Raw genomic sequence first — 16,970 nt, forward strand, 5'->3', positions numbered from 1 at the left:
ATGCACACACAAACATCTCAGTGTCAGGCCTCAGCATCTCCTTCCGTTTCTCTTGCAGACCGAACAGTGATCCTGTCACCTCCGCAGGCTCTGAAGGTACAGCCTGGACAGACTGCCATCTTCACCTGTCTCTCTCTTGTGGACCCCAAATTGGCCTCTCCGCTTATCCAGTGGAGAAAGAACGACCAGAAGCTGTTTGCATCCGGCAATGATCTGAAGTGAGACGTCAACTCGACTAAATGACTTGTTCTGAAACATTGGCCAGAGTAGACGAGACAGTCCGAAAAGATACCAAGAATAGTCTTAGACCTCTGTCTACTGGATACTACTAGATTGGTGTGAATAATCTATTAAACCTCCATTTGACATCTTTTAGATACACAATGGAAGGACCAGACTTGATCATTTCTGATACCAAAACTGAAGACGAAGGCTACTACACATGTCAGGTCATCACAAATCTGGACATGGCCCAAGCGACCGGCACGCTCACTTTACACGGTGAGCTCACCGCTCGATGATCAAAGAGCTAAGAACTTTGGTGATTCCAATTTCTTATCTGCAGATCGTCCAGACCCTCCTGGCCTTCTTCAGTTTATGCAACCTAAAAGACGCGGAGTCAACCTCAGTTGGATTCCTGGCTCTGAACACAACAGCCCCGTGATAGGTCCGTATCTACACGGGCATCCTGAGATGATTGACCTCATTGACCCAGGGCTCTAATAATCTTTCTCCATAATGTGCAGAGTACGTGATTGAATTTGAGGATCAGGTTTCAAATGAGCGAGGTTGGGAAGAGTTGAGCAGAATACCGGGGGACAAGAACCACGCCAGTCTCTCTCTGTGGCCCTTCATGTCGTACCGGTTCCGTGTCATCGCCATCAACGAGGTGGGCAAGAGTACTCCCAGCAAGCCATCTGAAATCTACAACACAGCTGCTGAAGGTTTGAGTTGTTTGTAGCGTTTGTAGCCACACGTTTGTACTGCCGCCTAAAATGTGTCAACCATAGCACCAGACAAGAACCCCGAAGATGTCAGAAGCGAGTCCACCGACCCAGATACGCTCGTCATCACCTGGGAGGTACCAAATGAGCAATTGCATCAACTCATTCTCAAAGATTTTCATGTCTTGCCAAAGAGGTTAATGTTCTTCTCATGACAGGAAATGGACAAACGGGACTTTAACGGACCTGACTTCAAGTACCGCATCCTGTGGAGGCGGGTGGTGGGCAGCGGGCCCGACTGGCACCCCAACTACACGACTGAACCCCCGTTAGTTATCAGCAAGATCGGCAACTTCTCTGCATTTGAGATCAAAGTACAGGCTGTCAATGAAAAGGGGGAGGGGCCTGAGCCCGATCCCGTCATTGGCTACTCGGGCGAAAACAGTAAGCGCAGTCGTTTTGCTTAGCCAAAATTTGAGCGACAATCTTTGCGTGTAGTCTTACATCCGTATCTTTTTTTTCAGTTCCACTGGAGGCCCCCATGAATGTGGGCATTGCCACCCTGAACAGCACCGCCATCAGGGTGACCTGGGCCGCAATCGACAGAGAGACGGTCAGAGGACATCTACTGGGCTACAAGGTACCCAGCTCATCTCAGTACTGTAGGTTTGAAATGGACACAGACAGAAAGAAAGGTCTTACTGTTTGCGTCATAAATTGAGTCACATCAGAGGTCAGGTTCACGAACGAGGATGGATCGAGAGATGGACGGATGAAGCAGTCGCCGTTTTATTGCTACAAGACCTTTTTGATTGATCCTCGTTCCTATAATCACTTACAAGTCTACGTTTAAATGAACGTGTCTTCCGGCTCCAGATTCACTTGAGTCGATTCGGCTCCCGGGGTCACCACAGAGCTCGAAGGGCAAGGGAGCTATCGACCACTGTCACTGTGGAGACCGGGGCCAACGAGGAGAGAAAGGTGATCAACAATCTCCGACCGTACTCCCGCTACGGCTTGACCGTCAGCGTGTTCAACAGCAAAGGAGATGGGCCGCCATCGGAGATGATGTCCTTCGAGACCGATGAAGGAGGTGAGAAATAGAGGACCTCACGTGGACTGGCACGAAAAATTATTCCAACTCTGTGGAACCGATGTCCAATAGTCTTGGAGAACATGTTGAGTGTCATTTTGAAGCTCTCGTCTCTGCTCTGTTCTTTGACTAGTTCCACATCCGCCAATCTCTCTGGCGTTGGACAGTCCATCTGAGACAGAAATGACTTTGCGATGGACACCGCCAAGTCAGCCCAACGGGATTCTTATTGGGTACCACTTGCAGTACCAACAAAGTGAGCATCATTGATTTTCTTCTGGAGCCATCTGGGATAGGTTCCAGTTGATTAACCCTAATGCTATACTAGCTCTGCCCCCTCTTCTCTAAACGTGTAGTAACATAACAATTAAAGCCTGATGGGATGTCTTCTCATCCACAGTCGTGGAGAGTGACGACAGCCCGATGCAGGTGGAGAAAATCGACGATCCCACAATCAGCCACTTCACCCTGAAGGGCCTGGATCGCCATAGCCACTACCGCTTCTACCTGAAGGGGCGCACTGCGGCTGGAGATGGAGAAGCCATCATGAGGGAAGGTGCCACCACTCTGGATGGAGGTAGGCGCCTTCTTTGACTCAGACTCAGACTCAGTGACTCACACCCTTGGCACGGATGTTCCTCAGTGCCTCCTATGAACATCAGCGTGTCTCCTGGAGAGAACTTTGTGAATATAAGCTGGGTGGCCAAGAAGCGCCATAGGAACGTTCCATTCCAGATTCAATATTTCAAGAAAAACGGTAGAGCATCTCATCGGCCAGTCAATTTAATCGTGGTTTCAAACCACTGACCGTTTAGAGGTGCATCTTAATTTGTCTGCACAGATGCTGCTCGGAAGAAGACCGAGAGGGCGGACTCCTCGCAGTCCTTCTACCAGCTGAAGGGTCTAAGACCTGGTTCTCATTACCATCTGCACTTCATTCACAGCAACGTCACCTTCTTTCAGACAGAAATTGACACCGAGGGAACCGGTATGGCGTGTTTATCTTTCATCTTCTGCTCCTCCTCCGGGTTTCCTTGGTTGAAAGATCAATTGGAATCCACAAAGAAGTCCTAGTCGTTCCCTGCGTCTCGATTGAAGTGCTTTCAAGTGTGATTCGTATGAGATGATTTGTTCAGGGCATTTTTTCAGTTCCCCGGTGAGATGTGAGAAATGGCGTTATGTGTCTTGTTTGTGGCTTCTTTGGAGGCTTTTCCTCTCCTTGTTCTACCAAATGTTCATTTGAACTTTGAAGGTGTGACTGAGATGCAGCCCAGCATTGCGACCCAGGGATGGTTCATCGGCCTGGTCAGCGCCATCGCGTTGCTACTACTTATACTGCTCATCCTCTGTTTTGTCCGGAGGAACAAAGGGGGAAAGTATTCAGGCAGGTGTCAAGATTCTTTATTCTTCTCGTTGCTCAAAGATTCTTTTATTCTACGCTGGCCTCGACTTTTACAGATCCACAAGTTTGGAACCAAGACCATAGCAGTGCTATCAGAAGCACTGACCTATATTTTCAACTTAAATGCGTTCTGAGAACGGGACCATTTCTTAAAGCAATCAGATTTCAGTTTGTTTCAGATGGCCAATAATAATTTTTCGATCTTCTGATTGGTTTGTCAGAGCAAGGCAATTTGAGAACCGAACAAAACATGTCTGATGAGATCTGAACACCTTGGGATGTATTTGATTAAAACGTTTTTTCAAGAGACCATCAGGCTGATACTTAAGGTCAACCACTTCTCTTCCGCTTAGTGAAAGACAAAGAGGAAGGCCCGATGGACTCAGAAGCCCGACCAATGAAGGACGAGACCTTTGGCGAGTACAGGTTGGTCTTGTTATGCGTTTCTCGAGCCTCGTGATTCCCTCGCCACTGCTTTGGCTACCTTAACCCTTTTTTGCTACCGTTATTGTCCCCTTTTCTTCCCGATGCCTGCGCCTGCTTTGCAGATCTCTCGAAAGGTACGCTTTGGTTCCCGATCCCAAATTCTGGCCTATCTGTGACTCGCTTGCATGCCGCTTGTGCTATTTCCTTTGATCAAAAGCATCGGTTCTACTCCTCCCCCGTTCATTGATCTCCTCCCTCGCGCAGCGACCTGGAGGAGAAGCGCACCGCCAGCCAGCCGTCATTGTGCGAGGAGAGCAAGCTGTGCAGCCAGGATAACCTGAACTTCAACGGTAGCAGCGTGTTGACCACCGAGATCAACCTGGATGAGTCGCTGGCCAGTCAGTTCAGCCGGCGGCCCAGCGAGGGCCAAGAAGTGCCCGATAACTCCCCGCTCAACGGCGCCGCCGCCGCTAACGGCCTGCCCAATCAAGCCACCATCCTCGATTGACCATCCGTGGAGAACCGTCAGACCAAAACATGTCAACACATACGTGCCCGTACGCTCCCGTTCCCCGTTGAGTAGTGTGACGACGCAATCGACGTAACTGCTGCTGGTGTCGTCTGATGGACTGGACTGTTTTGACCAAAGGCATGTCCAAAAAAAGTATTGGACCCATGGGACATAAATCCGACTAACCCTGACATGGAGGAATCGGTGATCCTTCTTCGTCTGTGTAATGTATAACGTAAATGATTAACTTTCATCTATCATCTTGATTTCTGACCTCAAAAACCTCTTCATAAAATGGCAAAGAAGAATGTTGTGCAGATGAAATAAGAATAATCGAAGGGGGCTGCGAACAGAGCAGCTGCAGACTGGATGGGAAGCGTGATGGGACGCAGCTGTCGTGCTACATTTTCGTCATTTATTCTTTTTGATCATGATTTCACACAATGTAAGTGCCAGTGATTTTTTTTTTTATTGTCTCAATTTTGTATTCCATTTCTATGAGCTAATCCCGTTTATACGTCTATATTAGTCGTGCTCCGATTGAACGGCCGGAAAAGTCTGTGATCGGCATACGGGTATGTCGATCAATGCCTTTCATGCCTTTCAACGATAGATCAACCTGCGTGCAATGCGGCGTCCCTCCCCCTTTACCGACCAAACTCGTAAAATATGTTTGTGCGTTTTCTGCACTGTCAATTTGAAATAATGTCGTGTTTTTGTATGAGAAGGGAATGAAAAATTTGGCTTTTTTTTTTTCCCGCTGACTCATCATTTCATTGAAATATAATTGCTAGAAAATAATTGTTAGTGAGCAACTCTAAAATTACAAAAGATGTGCAGCTACTCCATGTCAAAAGGTATTGGATTATTTTTCATATATATATATATATATATATATATATATATCCTTCTTATGGACATGTTTCACGGATTTGAGATCATTTGTCGGAGAGCATTGAAATGACGATTTCCCACAGTTTCATATCATGACTAACTAACAAACTAACTGCGTAAAAAGGAACTTGCTGTGAAAACGCTGACTAGCATCTGGTGTATATATTTGCATCGCCATGTAATCTATTTAGCCATATTCCAGTATTCTAGCTCCTGGTCCTTTACGCGTTCCTGTGCCTGCTGGGTTTTGCATTGAGCACCTGATTGATGTCATGACTCCATCATCAAGTGGAATGTTGTGATTGGAGATGAGCTTGTAAATTTTGTGTCAAGACTTGTGTTGCTTTCTGTATCTTGTCTTTGTCTCTTTCTGCACTATCACGCTCCGTGTTTTGTTTGAGAGGTGCAGCGTAGCAGCGCTTGCAGATGAAAGGGGCAGAGTCTTGCGGGTAAACGCCATACAATCAATCATGCAGTTTAAGATTGGTGAATTGACTGGTAATCTGCAGATAATAAAGGCAAATAGGTGGTGTTGAAATCACATCTCGAGAATGTATTTTTTTTAATTACATTTCAGGCCATCAATTACTCATACCCTGATAACTTTTTGAATCAAATTTGGTGAATTTTTTTAATGGAAATGCCACATCGTGTCCCCCAAAAAGTGTGTTAAAAAAACAATTAATATTAATTAGTTTAAAAAAAATGTCTTTTTTATATGTTTTTACAAAAATCCCCAATAATTTGTGCTGCAATTTTTTTTCTAAATACAGAGGCTTGTTCTAACTTGATAGATTCATAATGGTCAGGCATATGTATAATTAAAAATAAAATCTAAAAATAAAATTCAATTAAAAATCAAAATCAAAATTTAACAAAACAAAAATGTACTTCAAAATTTTGCCAGGGTATGAATAACTATGGGTTTTACTCTACTTGCTACGATGGCTGCAGGAGTTTATTGCTGGTAATGAATTGAGCAGGAGCTTAAAATGTAAATACAATCCATCCCTGAAAAGAACCCCAACCACCTTCGCTTAAAAATCTGCAGGTTAAACATTTTTGAGCATCATCTTAAAGCAAACTGTCACTGTTCTTTGTATCGTTGCTTTTGTTACTGCCATATTATTGTCGTAAAAATTTGGCTGTTCTGCAAATTAAAAGAAGGTCAAATAAAAAAGGGGAAAAGTCTGTAGATGTTTGCCAATTTTATGCAAAATTCTCGACTGTTTGTCTTGTGTTTTGTTTCATGCCAACTGTCAAGTCACTCTTATTCTTTGTCACGAAAAATAGGTTACAGCATGGACAGTCGATGCGACCAGACAGGTGTCACATGACCATAAAAGGAGGAGGCAAGGACATGTCAGGCGAGCCTTCTTCTTGGTTAGTTTAAGACACACACACACCCGAACACACTCAGGACAGATCAGGAAATGCTGCCCACACTGTCCCTCCCCTCCAAAAAAAAAAAAAAAAAAAAAAAAAGCCCAATGAAATATTTGTTTGCAGAAGCGTTTTTGAAGAAAGTAATGACTGCACGGTTGGACTGCGGCTTTGTAAATGTGCCTCGTTGTGGTATGAGGTGCCCCACATACAATTCTCCATGGGGCCAATATAAATGTAATTGCATCATCAATCTACCAATGTACGGAGATATACGAGCAGACAATAAAGTATGCGGAACGATCCACGCTGTGCTTGATTTGTCGGCGGCGAGGATTCATGTGATCATTTGGATCCTTTTGTCTTTCCACGTCACGTGTCGGCATCAGCGAGAGGTGGTGTTAAATTGCCAGAAGTATTCCGGAGTGGCTTTGTTGGTGTACAACTCCTTGTCCAAATAGCGCTGACTAGACACAAATACACAAAAGTGAGTAAGATGTCAGGATTGGATTTGCTGCCGGTTGTGGTTGCTGCTCACTGCGCTTGCTGCTCTTTGGCCAACTGCAAGTTGAACTGCTCTTCTTGGATCTGCTTTGCTCTCCTGAGTTCGGACCATCTCCTTTCCTCCTGCTGGGCCTCAAAAGATGCCTTTTGGAGCCAGGAGTTCCAGGCTGCATCTCGGTTCTTCTCCATATCTCGGCATCTCTTAGCAGAGATAATAAAAACAAAAAATTAGCTGTCAGATTATGGTTACCTTGAAGCACTACTTAGTAAGCACCTGTCTCTCAATGCACTGCTCCTCCCTTGCCCTGTAGATGGCGCTGATCTGCTCGGGGCTCATGCCCTTCCAACTGTCTCTCGCAGTGGCTTTGCCTTCCTGGAGTTGGTTCACAGCCGCATCCCAATCTTCTGTCATCATGGCGGACGTGATTGTGTGCCACTTCTCAGCAAGGTTCTCCCCCTCCTCTCGCCGATGGGCCTCCTTCAGTCGCTCAGCCCGCTCTGTGGCCTGCAGGCAGTATACTACTGTCAACTTTGCACTTCATCAGGTTCATCGGTGGTATTCAATGCTTCACATTCTAACTAGCTTAGCACCCCTAAAGTTTTAAGATGTGTGTTTGTGTGTGTTGTACCAGAGCTCGATTGTAGTGGTCAAGAGCAACCCGGGCGGCTTTTCTGCCTTCCTCCTCAGCATTGTGTTGCTGTCTCCAGCTGAGGTCTTGTTGCAACAGTTCTTTCTCTGCCAGCATCTCTGCGACACACACGTCTTGTAAATCAACATCTGTTTACCCACTCGAAACTGCTCACAAATGGAACTTAACAATCAAAGGCTTGAGCTATTTTTTTGTGTAGGAAAGAATCATGCTAACTTGCAATTATTGTGTCTGTGCAGGTGATCTAAGAATATAATAATAATAATAATAGTAATAATAATAAAATATAAAATAGAAATATAATAAAAATATATAATCATAATAAAAATAATAATAATAATAATAATAATAATAATAATAATAATAATAATAATAATAACCTTTGTGCTTGTCCTCTAAGCACCTTCTCTCCTGTTGGACCCTTTGTTCCAGCAGATCCCTTTCTGTTTGTTTCATTTGTTCTCTCTTCCGTTGAGCCTCGCCAACATCTTCACCCTACAGAACACACAAATCAGGCTGGGTCTTTCCGAGCCATGTCTTTGCACCCATCAGCCACAAGCTACCTGAAAGATCTGCATGCTGGAAGGCCCAAGTTCAGCCTCTGGAACAGTGATTGTGACTGCCCCCTTCAGGCCACACTTGAGGTCGGCATCGCTCGAGTCTTCCACGCGCTGCTGGATGTTCCAAAACTGAGTGAGGCCAGCGTGCAAAGCTTCTCGCACTTTCTTTTCCTGTCTGTCTCTCTGCAACAGAACTTCATCATGTTGCAGTCTCAGCGTATCTGCAATATGCGTAGAAATATTCTTTCATTTTGTCTCCATGTCATCTTGGCTGTCGTTGTGTAATCTTTTACCGAAAGCTTTGTCTCTTTCTCGCTCCATTTCTTGGCTTTGCTTTTTTTCCTGGGTCTGCTTGGTGAGTGCATCGAGGTCAAGGCCCATCACTCGCAACCTTGGATTGAAAATTCGAGTTTTGCGCGCAGCCTCGGCAGCTTGTCTCCGCTCCACGGCAGTCTCGATCGATTGGTCAAGAGGGAATTTGACTTTATACATTTTCTCCTTTTCCAAGTCTGTAAGGAGGTGTAATGTTCACATCACATCATGGTTATATTTCATGTATTTGGAGAAAAAAAATTCAATCGTGTCAACTATTACTAAACTCAAAGACACTTTGGTGCATCTGCACAACCTAAAGTTTTCATATCATAAATGTTTTTGCCCCCACCTCGTAGCAATATAACAGGGAGGAGAAAAAGAATGGATTAGTGGGACTAAATGTTCACAAAAAAATGGAAGGGAAATGACTGTATAGTTTATGTTGCCTATATCATCCTCATATTAGCAAATAAAGCTTTCTATATCGTCAGTTATCTATCATTGTAGCCCTGTTCATATTCTAAAGCAATAGTCATTTAAATCAGAACTCACCTTTTGTGATTTAATGTGTTTCAAAAGAATCAAGACAAGACGGACGCATAACACCACTGTTGTGTTTGTGGCCTTTGGTATCCATGGTAACGCCCAAAAGCTTTTTAATTTATTTAATGTCAACTGCTTTGATTATATGGTAAACTTGATGATTAAAAAAAAACAAAGAGCAGCATTTATTTTGTCATCCTTATCATTTTTACCTCGACAGCATTATATGTACGGGAAGAAAAATCTCAAACCCCCAAAAAATCGCAGCACCTACGATCTCGCGAGAAACTGCGAGGTTACAGCTCTCGCGCTCAAAGCCCTTCCTGTTGGATTGTAAAATGGCGCATTGTTGTCACCGCCGCGTCGTGTCGGATTCGTCGACATTATGACTGAATTGCAAATATAAACCACCAGATGCATACCACGATAAAGTGGTCGTATTGTCCTGCATCGGACTGAGTGTAGAGTTTTATTTATTTTTGCATGCTTTTGTTGCGAGAGCTCTTCGAGTAAGCATTGCTTGCTCGCATTAGCTAAAACTTGCTTTTCCTGAGTTTTTTTTTTTTTGCTTTCTCACGTGCAAATACTGAATTGCAACTACCATGGGTTACCTCAAACTCATCGAGATCGAAAACTTCAAGTCATACAAAGGACGACAAATCATTGGACCCTTTCATAAATTCACGGCGATCATCGGCCCTAATGGATCCGGTATGTTTGCTAATGCAAAGTGCTGGCTATCGGTACTGGACAAGCAGGACTACTGTATTGCAAATGCATTGAACGGAGGAAAATGTATATTCTGCATCTATAGTCAGCACGTAATGGGCGTGTCTCACGTGCTCGTGTACGTTTCTTAGACAGCTAAGAAACAATTACGCAATGTAATAATGATACGTCAAATCGTTTCTGCAGGAAAATCAAATCTTATGGATGCCATCAGCTTTGTGTTGGCGGAGAAGACCAGTAATTTGCGTGTGAAGACTCTCAAGGATCTGATCCACGGGGCACCTGTTGGAAAGCCAGCTGCCAACAGAGCTTTTGTCAGTATGGTCTACCAGGAGGACAACGGAGAAGAGAGATCCTTCACCAGAATGATCATTGGTACGAGCTTCACGCTTTGTTGGGGTCTTGAGTTTTGCCTGAGACAAGTTTTGTAGACACAAACTTGCAGGCATCCAAAATAATCTTGCCTTCGCAGAACTTTTAATGTATCCCCTGATTATGTGGCAGGTTCCTCCTCTGAATACCGCATCAACAACAAAGTGGTGGGCTTGCCAGATTACAGCGAGCAGCTGGAAAAACTTGGCATTCTCATCAAGGCTCGAAACTTCTTGGTTTTCCAGGTGAGTCAGAGTATCGATGAAAGATTTCTTTGTGCTCTTCTTGAAGTGTCTTCAAACGTCAGAGAATTTATATTGATTTAAAAAGACCATTCAAATAAATGCATATGCTTTTTCCACTCTGTGTTGCGATTGTTTCTCTAGGGAGCCGTAGAGTCGATTGCCATGAAGAACCCAAAGGAGCGCACTGCTCTCTTCGAGGAGATCTCGCGTTCAGGGGAGCTGGCCCAGGAGTATGACCGAAGGAAGAAGGAGATGGTGAAAGCAGAGGAGGACACGCAGTTCAACTACCATCGCAAGAAGAACATTGCAGCCGAGCGCAAAGAGGCCAAGCAAGAGAAAGAGGAGGTGAGTGAGTGAGCCTTTTGAGCACAAGCAGAACATTCATAACTTCTATTTATTCTTTAATTATGAATCACCGATTAAAAAAAAGAAAAATCAAATGTCTTCAAACCACGTTGACTTAAGCTCCCACTTTTGTCTTTTCATCAAGGCTGAGCGCTACCAGCGACTGAAGGATGAAGTGGCCAGGGCCAGTGTTCAGCTGCAGCTCTTCAAACTCTACCACAACGAGACGGAGATCGAGAAGCTGAACAAAGAGCTGGGTCAGCACAACAAGGAGATCGACAAGGACCGCAAGAGGATGGACCACGTGGAGGAGGAGCTGAAAGACAAGAAGAAGGAGCTCGGAAGGCTCATGAGAGAGCAGCAGACAATTGAGAAAGAGATCAAGTAAGTTGTCGCGCTGCTTTTACCGTTTCGACGTCGCTTTCCCGTTTGACTCGAATCGCACCGATTGCTCCACCTCTGCCCCCTCCCCAGAGAGAAGGACTCTGAGCTAAACCAAAAAAGGCCGCAGTACATCAAGGCCAAAGAGAACACGTCGCACAAGATCAAGAAGCTCGAGGCGGCCCGTAAATCGTTGCAGAACGCCCAGAAGATGTACAAGAAACGCAAGGCGGACATGGACGAGCTGGACAAGGAGATGAAAGCGGTGGAGCTAGCCAAGCAAGATTTTGAAGAGCGCATGGAGGAGGAAGCGCAGAGCCAGGGCCAGGACCTAACCCTGGAGGAGAATCAGGTACTTGAATTTTGTCTCTTTTCCATTTGACTCGATTTCAACAAATAGGAAGCCCCGCCCCCAAAATATGACCTAATGCAAAAGACTTGAAATAGCCACGTGGCGTTGCACTTGCAGGTCAAGCAGTACCATCGACTGAAGGAGGAGGCCAGCAAACGTGCAGCCACGTTGGCGCAGGAGTTGGAGAAGTTCAACCGGGACCAGAAAGCTGACCAGGACCGCCTTGACTTGGAAGAGAGGAAGAAAGTGGAGACGGAGGTAATAGATGATGCCCGTGCACCATTTGAGCAACTCAGAATGGTCACACCCCCTTTTTTTTGCAGGCCAAAATCAAACAGAAGATTCGTGAGATTGAGGAGAACCAGAAGCGGATTGAGAAATTGGAGGATTACATCACTACCAGCAGGTGGGCTCGGTCGTTCTGTAAGAAGCTCTTTGAATTGTCTCGCTTCATTCACCCAGCCTGGCTTCCTCTACGCAGGCAGTCTCTGGATGAGCAGAAACGTATGGAGGAGGAACTGACTGAGGAAGTGGAACTGGCCAAGAGGAGGATTGATGAGATCAACATGGAGCTGAACCAGGTAAGCTACGTTGGCACGCTGTGTCACGCGTGTTCAAAATGTCACCGTCGTTTTTTTCCACCAAGGTCATGGAGCAGCTCGGCGACGCCAGGATCGACAGGCAGGAGAACAGTCGACAGCAACGAAAGGCTGAAATCATGGAGAGCATCAAGCGACTCTACCCCGGCTCAGTGGTGAGAAATCGCCTCGGGTGCTTTCACGCAAAAGTCAGACGACATCGCTGATGCCGTTCTTTTTCCTGCAGTATGGCCGCCTGATTGACCTGTGCCAGCCCACTCAGAAGAAATATCAGATCGCTGTCACCAAAGTTCTGGGAAAGAACATGGACGCCATCATTGTTGACTCCGAGAAGACGGGAAGAGATTGTATCCAGTACATCAAGGAGCAGAGAGGAGAGCCGGAGACTTTCCTGCCTCTCGACTACCTGGAGGTGAACGTGATTGATTGTTTTTGGGTCGTTGAAAAAAAGTAGTTCCTTCCCTGTGAAGGTATGAAAATGTGATATTTTTTTACTTGCTTGATGTAGACTTTTTTTTCCCTCCCAAACGTCAGGTGAAGCCAACCGACGAGAAACTTCGAGAGCTGCGAGGGGCCAAGCTGGTGATTGACGTGATTCGTTACGAGCCTCCTCACATCAAGAAAGCGCTGCAGTACGCCTGCGGCAACGCTCTGGTGTGCGATAACGTGGAGGACGCCAGGAGGATTGCCTTCGGAGGCCCGTACAGGCACAAGGTACCGTACCGGACCACGAGATAGAAACAAATGTTCTGCTCTCCTCCTGTGTGGGCCTTTTCGGCTCAGAATATTCCCCATCTTCTGCTTGTCCGCACACATCCAGACCGTGGCCCTGGACGGAACTCTTTTCCAAAAATCCGGAGTCATCTCAGGAGGAGCCAGCGACCTGAAGGCCAAGGCCAGACGCTGGGATGAAAAAGCAGTGGACAAGCTCAAAGAGAAGAAGGAGAAACTTACTGATGAGCTCAAGGTCATTTGGCTCATCCTTCTTTGGAGACATTTTATTTGCAACCACTTTTGGTTTTGGAGAACAAATGTCTTCACGTCAATCAAGCAAAACCTTTCGCAATGCTTTGCTTTACAGGAGCAAATGAAAGCCAAGCGGAAAGAGGCAGAGCTACGTCAGGTGCAGTCGCAGGCGCACGGCCTGCAGATGAGGCTCAAGTATTCCCAGAGTGACCTGGAGCAGACCAAAACACGCCACCTCTCGCTAAACATGCAGGTAAGCTTGATCCCACCTCCTCTCTTGCCTCCTCTTCCTTGCGAACACGCCCGTGCCTCCCCCCTCCCCCGCAGGAGAAGTCCAAGTTGGAGAGCGAGCTGGCAAACTTTGGCCCTCGCATCAATGAGATCAAGAGGATCATCCAGTCGCGCGAGCGCGAAATCACGGACCTCAGGGACCGCATGAACCTGGTGAGCTAGCTAGCGGCTCTCGCTCCTCGTCTTAGTCTCGTGGCCGGCCGGGGTGCTGACGCGTTTCGACGCTCCTCAGGTGGAAGATGAGGTCTTTATTGAGTTCTGCAAGGAGATTGGAGTGAGGAACATCCGAGAGTTTGAGGAGGAGAAGGTGAAGAGGCAGAATGAGATCGCTAAGAAGCGGTAAGCTAACTTGGGTGCTCTCGTCTTCATCCTTCTTCACAGAGGATCAACAATCGCTGCTTGTTGTCAAGTCACTTGACTGATCTTGCTTGAATTATTTTCTCAGTCTCGAGTTTGAGACCCAGAAAACCCGCCTAGGTATTCAGGTGGACTATGAGAAGAACCAGCTGAAGGAGGACCAGGAGAAGGTCATGATGTGGGAGCAGACGGTCAAAAAAGACGAGGCTGAAATCGAACGACTTAAGAAGGTACGGCTCATTTCTCCGTTTTGCTTTCCTGGCTCACACGCTTCCTATTTGTGTGCCAGGAGGAGCACAGGCATATGAAGATCATCGATGAGACCATGGCTCAGCTGCAAGACCTGAAGAACCAGCACCTCACCAAGAAATCCGAAGTCAACGACAAGAACCGCGACATGGAGGAGATCCGTAAGAAACTGGGCGGCGCCAACAAGTAAGCTCTCGCCACGCGGCTAGCCGAGATGTTTGGCCGGCGTTACTAGAACTCACGTCGCCGCTTCTCAGGGAGCTGACGCAACTCCAGAAGGAAGTGACGGCCATCGAGACCAAACTAGAGCAGAAGCGCAGCGACCGTCACAACCTGCTGCAGGCTTGCAAAATGCAGGACATCCGCTTGCCGCTTCGCTCTGGAACCATGGATGACATCAGCCAGGGCGAGGTAGGCCAGGCGAGGCGAGCAGGAGCCCGGCCGTGCGTCTTTTGGGACCACCGCCGCCACCTTCTCTCCTTTGCATATTTAGGGGAGCTCCCAGGCAGACGAGTCGAGCAGCCAGAGGACATCCAGCAGCGTTCTGGCCAAAGAGGCTCTCATTGAGATCGACTACAGCAACCTGTCTGAAGATCTCAAGGTAGCCGCCGGGCCGTGTGTCGTGATGTACAAAAGTGTTGAGAAGCTTTCTTAGGTAACAATTACAAATCGATTCTGAAATTCCCGCAGGACACCCTGACCGAGGAGGAGATAAAGGCGGAGACCAACACGCTCCAGCAGCGTCTGAACGAGCAGCAGAGCATCCTGCAGAGGATCAGCGCCCCTAACATGAAGGCCATGGAGAAGCTGGAGAGCGTCAGGGACAAGTTCCAAGAGACCAGTGACGGTGAGTCGCCGGCCCAAAAGCCCGTTTTGAGCGAGTGTCTCCACGTGTGACGCTCACCCCTTTTTTTTTTTTTTTTTTTTCCGCGCCCAGAGTTTGAGGCTGCTCGTAAGAGGGCCAAGAAGGCCAAGCAGGCCTTTGAGCAGATCAAGAAGGAACGCTTCGATCGCTTCAATACCTGCTTCGAGTCCGTGGCCAACAATATCGACGAGATCTACAAGGCCCTCTCGCGCAACAGCAGCGCGCAGGTCATTGCCGCTCTCACCTCATATTTGGGAACGGCAAGCATCCAAAATGAAACAGCTCCTCCCGTTCCTCTCGTAGGCATTCCTCGGCCCAGAAAATCCCGAGGAGCCCTACTTGGACGGCATCAACTATAACTGCGTGGCTCCCGGAAAGAGGTTCCGGCCCATGGACAACCTGTCCGGAGGAGAGAAGACGGTGGCGGCCTTGGCTCTCCTCTTCGCCATTCACAGGTGAGAGCAAGGTGGCAGCTTTCAAATCTTGCTTCAAGCTAACTTTTTTTTTTCTCCCTCAGCTACAAACCGGCGCCCTTCTTCGTGCTGGACGAGATCGACGCCGCTCTCGACAACACCAACATCGGCAAGGTCCGTCCGTCCTCGTCGTCATTGTGTGTCGTCGTCGGGGACTGCAAATGAAATTTCTGTTTTCCCCCTCCAAGGTGGCCAATTACATCAAAGACCAGTCGATGGAGAACTTCCAGGCCATCGTCATCTCCCTCAAGGAGGAGTTTTACACCAAAGCCGACTCGCTCATCGGCGTCTATCCCGAGGTACGTAGCTTTTCACTAGACGCCTCTTTTTTTTTTTTTTTTCCCTTCAATATTCCTCGTGAAGAAATTCTGCACTTGAACACTTCTCGCTTGTCTTGATAAAAGATGCCTCAGATTTTTAAAATCCAAACGCAAAAACTGACACAAATTGTAAACTGTTATTTGAACGCACAACTATATTTCTCTTTTCTGGGGTCATTGACTATTAACTTTTTTTTTTTTTTTTTAAACGATCTATTTACTTACTTACTTACTTACTTACTTACTTACTTACTTACTTACTTACTTACTTACTTACTTACTTATTTATTTACTTATTCATTTATTGGGTTATTGATAATACTTTTATGTCATTTTTAAATATATTTAATATATTTTTACTTTAATCTATCGGGACTTGTAAAATTCTCCAAAATGTGCCAGGAACACGTCAGCGTGCTGCTATTAGTGAATATCGGCCTGTTTGATTTGAAGTTCCGCGTCGCATTTCGTGACTCTTTCCTTCCTTCTCGCCCTGCAGCAAGGAGACTGCGTCATCAGCAAAGTGCTCACCTTTGACCTCTCTCAGTATCCTGACGCCAACCCCAATCCCAACGAGTAGGACAAGATTTTCCCGTCACTAGTAGAAACTCTCCGAAAAACTTTCATTCCTTCATTTTCTTCTGTATCCTGTAGTTATTGATATTTCCTGTTTTATAATGTATATGCTACTGTGGGATTTCTTTATATTTTTTTGTAGTAGTCGTAGTTAGTGGTTGTCATGTAGACACTCAGAGCCAGGTTGTCTGACTCCAACATTATCCTTTTGTTTTCGAGATTGTATTCTCAAGAGTCACCTGGAAATGGAAAAAGTGACGCACAATTGTTTTCATCTGCATATTTTCACAACTTTGATGTCATCATGGTGCGATCGGACGACATTTTAGATTTTTCTTTGTGTTGTTTAATCAGCACAGTAAGGTTACATTATACGTTTGTGATAGCTTACCGTGTCCAACAGTCATCACAAAAAAGAAAAACGACAAAAATATCAGTAATGTGTTTCTACCCCCCCCCCCCCCTGCCCCGAGCCTTATTCGGAATGTCCGCTCGGCAAAAGGAAAGCGTGAGGCAATTTCCTCTCTGTGTCTTTTATCAACTGCTTGGCTTTCTACAAATAAAAATTGAATTCTTTCGGATATTCTCATTCTTTATTTGACAAATGAATCTTTGCAGCTTCAAG

At 46.2% G+C, this 16,970-nt stretch overlaps 3 protein-coding genes across 4 annotated transcripts in view; 2 read left to right on the forward strand and 1 right to left on the reverse strand.

The window, feature by feature from the left end:
* The window catches only part of l1cama (L1 cell adhesion molecule, paralog a), a 29,011-nt gene extending 22,066 nt beyond the window's left edge, over positions 1–6,945 (forward strand). Inside the window, exons 13-28 of one of the 2 annotated variants that reach the window (XM_085927504.1) lie at positions 59–218; positions 377–501; positions 566–667; positions 747–944; positions 1,011–1,081; positions 1,163–1,388; positions 1,469–1,584; positions 1,821–2,037; positions 2,171–2,293; positions 2,438–2,614; positions 2,681–2,794; positions 2,879–3,025; positions 3,290–3,421; positions 3,793–3,865; positions 3,988–3,999; positions 4,130–6,945. In XM_085927504.1, the coding sequence (XP_085783630.1) occupies positions 59–218; positions 377–501; positions 566–667; positions 747–944; positions 1,011–1,081; positions 1,163–1,388; positions 1,469–1,584; positions 1,821–2,037; positions 2,171–2,293; positions 2,438–2,614; positions 2,681–2,794; positions 2,879–3,025; positions 3,290–3,421; positions 3,793–3,865; positions 3,988–3,999; positions 4,130–4,373 (2,237 nt within the window). In that variant the 3' untranslated portion in view covers positions 4,374–6,945. The remainder of the gene's footprint in view (positions 1–58; positions 219–376; positions 502–565; positions 668–746; positions 945–1,010; positions 1,082–1,162; positions 1,389–1,468; positions 1,585–1,820; positions 2,038–2,170; positions 2,294–2,437; positions 2,615–2,680; positions 2,795–2,878; positions 3,026–3,289; positions 3,422–3,792; positions 3,866–3,987; positions 4,000–4,129) is intronic. The other variant, XM_085927513.1, reaches the window with a different exon arrangement.
* On the reverse strand, positions 5,809–9,563 carry ribc1 (RIB43A domain with coiled-coils 1). The gene is made up of 8 exons (XM_085927537.1): positions 9,235–9,563; positions 8,661–8,876; positions 8,371–8,588; positions 8,188–8,302; positions 7,787–7,905; positions 7,432–7,662; positions 7,192–7,358; positions 5,809–7,120 (listed from the first exon to the last, which is right to left on the reverse strand). The coding sequence occupies exons 2-8, from the start codon at positions 8,857–8,859 to the stop codon at positions 7,039–7,041; spliced, it is 1,131 nt and encodes a 376-aa protein (XP_085783663.1). The 5' UTR covers positions 8,860–8,876; positions 9,235–9,563; the 3' UTR covers positions 5,809–7,038.
* Positions 9,522–16,926, forward strand: smc1a (structural maintenance of chromosomes 1A). Its single transcript, XM_085927526.1, has 26 exons — positions 9,522–9,936; positions 10,141–10,329; positions 10,459–10,571; positions 10,713–10,916; positions 11,062–11,300; positions 11,391–11,649; positions 11,767–11,907; positions 11,973–12,055; positions 12,131–12,230; positions 12,296–12,403; positions 12,475–12,660; positions 12,783–12,962; positions 13,069–13,215; positions 13,330–13,467; positions 13,542–13,658; positions 13,738–13,844; positions 13,951–14,092; positions 14,152–14,297; positions 14,369–14,522; positions 14,605–14,712; positions 14,802–14,958; positions 15,049–15,203; positions 15,280–15,431; positions 15,494–15,563; positions 15,638–15,748; positions 16,269–16,926. The coding sequence occupies exons 1-26, from the start codon at positions 9,828–9,830 to the stop codon at positions 16,347–16,349; spliced, it is 3,696 nt and encodes a 1,231-aa protein (XP_085783652.1). The 5' UTR covers positions 9,522–9,827; the 3' UTR covers positions 16,350–16,926.
* The last annotated feature ends 44 nt before the right edge of the window (positions 16,927–16,970 follow it).

This window comes from Syngnathus leptorhynchus, chromosome 1, assembly GCF_054491065.1.
Source record: "Syngnathus leptorhynchus isolate UIUO chromosome 1, UIUO_Slep, whole genome shotgun sequence".
Taxonomy (NCBI): domain Eukaryota; kingdom Metazoa; phylum Chordata; class Actinopteri; order Syngnathiformes; family Syngnathidae; genus Syngnathus; species Syngnathus leptorhynchus.

Excerpts from the sequence above, each read along its gene's own strand:
- ribc1 (XM_085927537.1), bottom strand. The coding sequence starts at position 8,859 with ATGTATAAAGTCAAATTCCCTCTTGACCAATCGATCGAGACTGCCGTG. Across the intron at positions 8,303-8,370 it reads CCAGCATGCAGATCTTTCAG|GGTGAAGATGTTGGCGAGGC; the intron begins GTAGCTTGTGGC and ends TGTGTTCTGTAG. Across the intron at positions 7,663-7,786 it reads ACCACTACAATCGAGCTCTG|GCCACAGAGCGGGCTGAGCG; the intron begins GTACAACACACA and ends TACTGCCTGCAG.
- smc1a (XM_085927526.1), top strand. The coding sequence starts at position 9,828 with ATGGGTTACCTCAAACTCATCGAGATCGAAAACTTCAAGTCATACAAA. Across the intron at positions 13,659-13,737 it reads TCAGGGACCGCATGAACCTG|GTGGAAGATGAGGTCTTTAT; the intron begins GTGAGCTAGCTA and ends GACGCTCCTCAG. Across the intron at positions 15,204-15,279 it reads CGCGCAACAGCAGCGCGCAG|GCATTCCTCGGCCCAGAAAA; the intron begins GTCATTGCCGCT and ends TTCCTCTCGTAG.